The 1,488-nt window shown below is 35.2% G+C and overlaps 1 protein-coding gene across 1 annotated transcript in view; it reads right to left on the reverse strand.

Annotated features, from left to right (window-relative positions):
- LOC107712764 (collagen alpha-2(IX) chain-like) overlaps positions 1-1,488 on the reverse strand; it is a 20,216-nt gene that overhangs the window by 5,643 nt on the left and 13,085 nt on the right. Inside the window, exons 24-27 of the mRNA XM_016518100.1 lie at positions 1,361-1,432; positions 921-956; positions 747-791; positions 623-655 (exon numbers count right to left, since the gene is read on the reverse strand). Coding sequence (XP_016373586.1) covers positions 623-655; positions 747-791; positions 921-956; positions 1,361-1,432 — 186 coding nt within the window. The remainder of the gene's footprint in view (positions 1-622; positions 656-746; positions 792-920; positions 957-1,360; positions 1,433-1,488) is intronic.

Genomic DNA, 1,488 nt, shown 5'->3' on the forward strand with positions numbered 1-1,488 from the left:
TATTTAATATTTAATTAATAAATAATAATTTTATTGTTAACTATATTTGTTAATAGTTTGAATTACCTTTTTTATTTTTCAGCTTTTATTTTCTTTTTAGTTTACGTTTTAATCATTTTTATGTGCTTTTGTCATTTTTATTAGTTCAGTACTTCTATTTCAAGATTTCATTTATTTTATTTCAGTTTTAGTTTTAGTAATTTAGGATTTTGACTTATTTCAGTTAGTTGCCAAGGCAACATTTCATATTTTCATATGAAGTTTTTTAAGTAAGTGTTTTTTCATGTAATTATATTTTATTTGATTTCAGCTTGATTTCAGTTAAAGAAAATAATAAACGCCCATAAACGCCCCATTCACAGTCTTCCATCTGTAGGACAAAAAAGTAGTCCTGCCCATAACTCACACCAATGACTGGGGCAAAAGTTGACACGTCAGAATGGCTTGTTTAAATGTGCTCATAAAACTGAGACAGCATAAAGTATTCTAAAATAAAATAAAAACTGACACAATTCACCTTTGTCATGTCCTTCAGCGTTGTAAAACAAACTACAAAAGCTGAATCTAACTAAATTATGTATTTCACCTATAGCATTATCTGTGCTCTTCAGACTGTCCTTACCTGTCCCTTAGGTCCGGGCTCCCCAGATTGTCCCTGTTAGACGGAGAGACGCAGTTTCAAGATGAACAGAAGTCCTCTGGAACAAATCTATTAAATAAATGTACCAGACTACAGCCTTATTTACCTTCTCTCCTTTCTCTCCAGCCAATCCCTCTACACCAGGATCACCCTGTGAAAGAAGCAGGTGAGATCCATCAATGTCTCCTTCAGTCGTTATCTTTTATGATATGGACTGTGATGTATGGTTTCTATTTCACTCCATAAATACGTGTACGCATTTATCTGAGGGTGTACTCACAACGTCTCCCTTTGATCCCACTTTGCCTTGGAATCCCTGTAAGGAGATGCAATTGTACATCAGACATCTCTCAAGTGTCAGCCCTAATGGGTGAGGCACAGGGAATTTATTGTTGGTAATATCTTACTTTACCGTAAACTTTCAGAGCACATTAAATCAACTGGCTTTTACTGCCAATATTCAATGTATTAAACAGCAAGGATATTATAGATTAAAGGACAACAAACATTAAAGTGTCCATAAGAAGATATTTCATACTGAATTGAGGGGCATTATTTGGAAACATGGACATGAATTATCTAAGTGCATAGATGTCCTCTAGTGAAAAGAGTCCAATCATGAGTTAAGACTGCCCCCATGTGGTCAAACCTCATCACTCTGTCAGTTTAAACAGGAAGAAAGTTAATTTACTCTTAATTACTGTTTATATGGTCACAAACCTTTTCTCCCTTAGTTCCAGGTAGACCCTGAGCACCTGGGATGCCCATGGGTCCCCTCTCTCCCTTACTGCCCTGCAGGTACAACAGAGAAGACAAGTGAAGGATTGAAATAGACAATTATATATATA

The sequence above is a fragment of the Sinocyclocheilus rhinocerous genome, unplaced genomic scaffold (assembly GCF_001515625.1).
Source record: "Sinocyclocheilus rhinocerous isolate Xijiao unplaced genomic scaffold, SAMN03320098_v1.1 scaffold1590, whole genome shotgun sequence".
NCBI classification, from domain to species: domain Eukaryota; kingdom Metazoa; phylum Chordata; class Actinopteri; order Cypriniformes; family Cyprinidae; genus Sinocyclocheilus; species Sinocyclocheilus rhinocerous.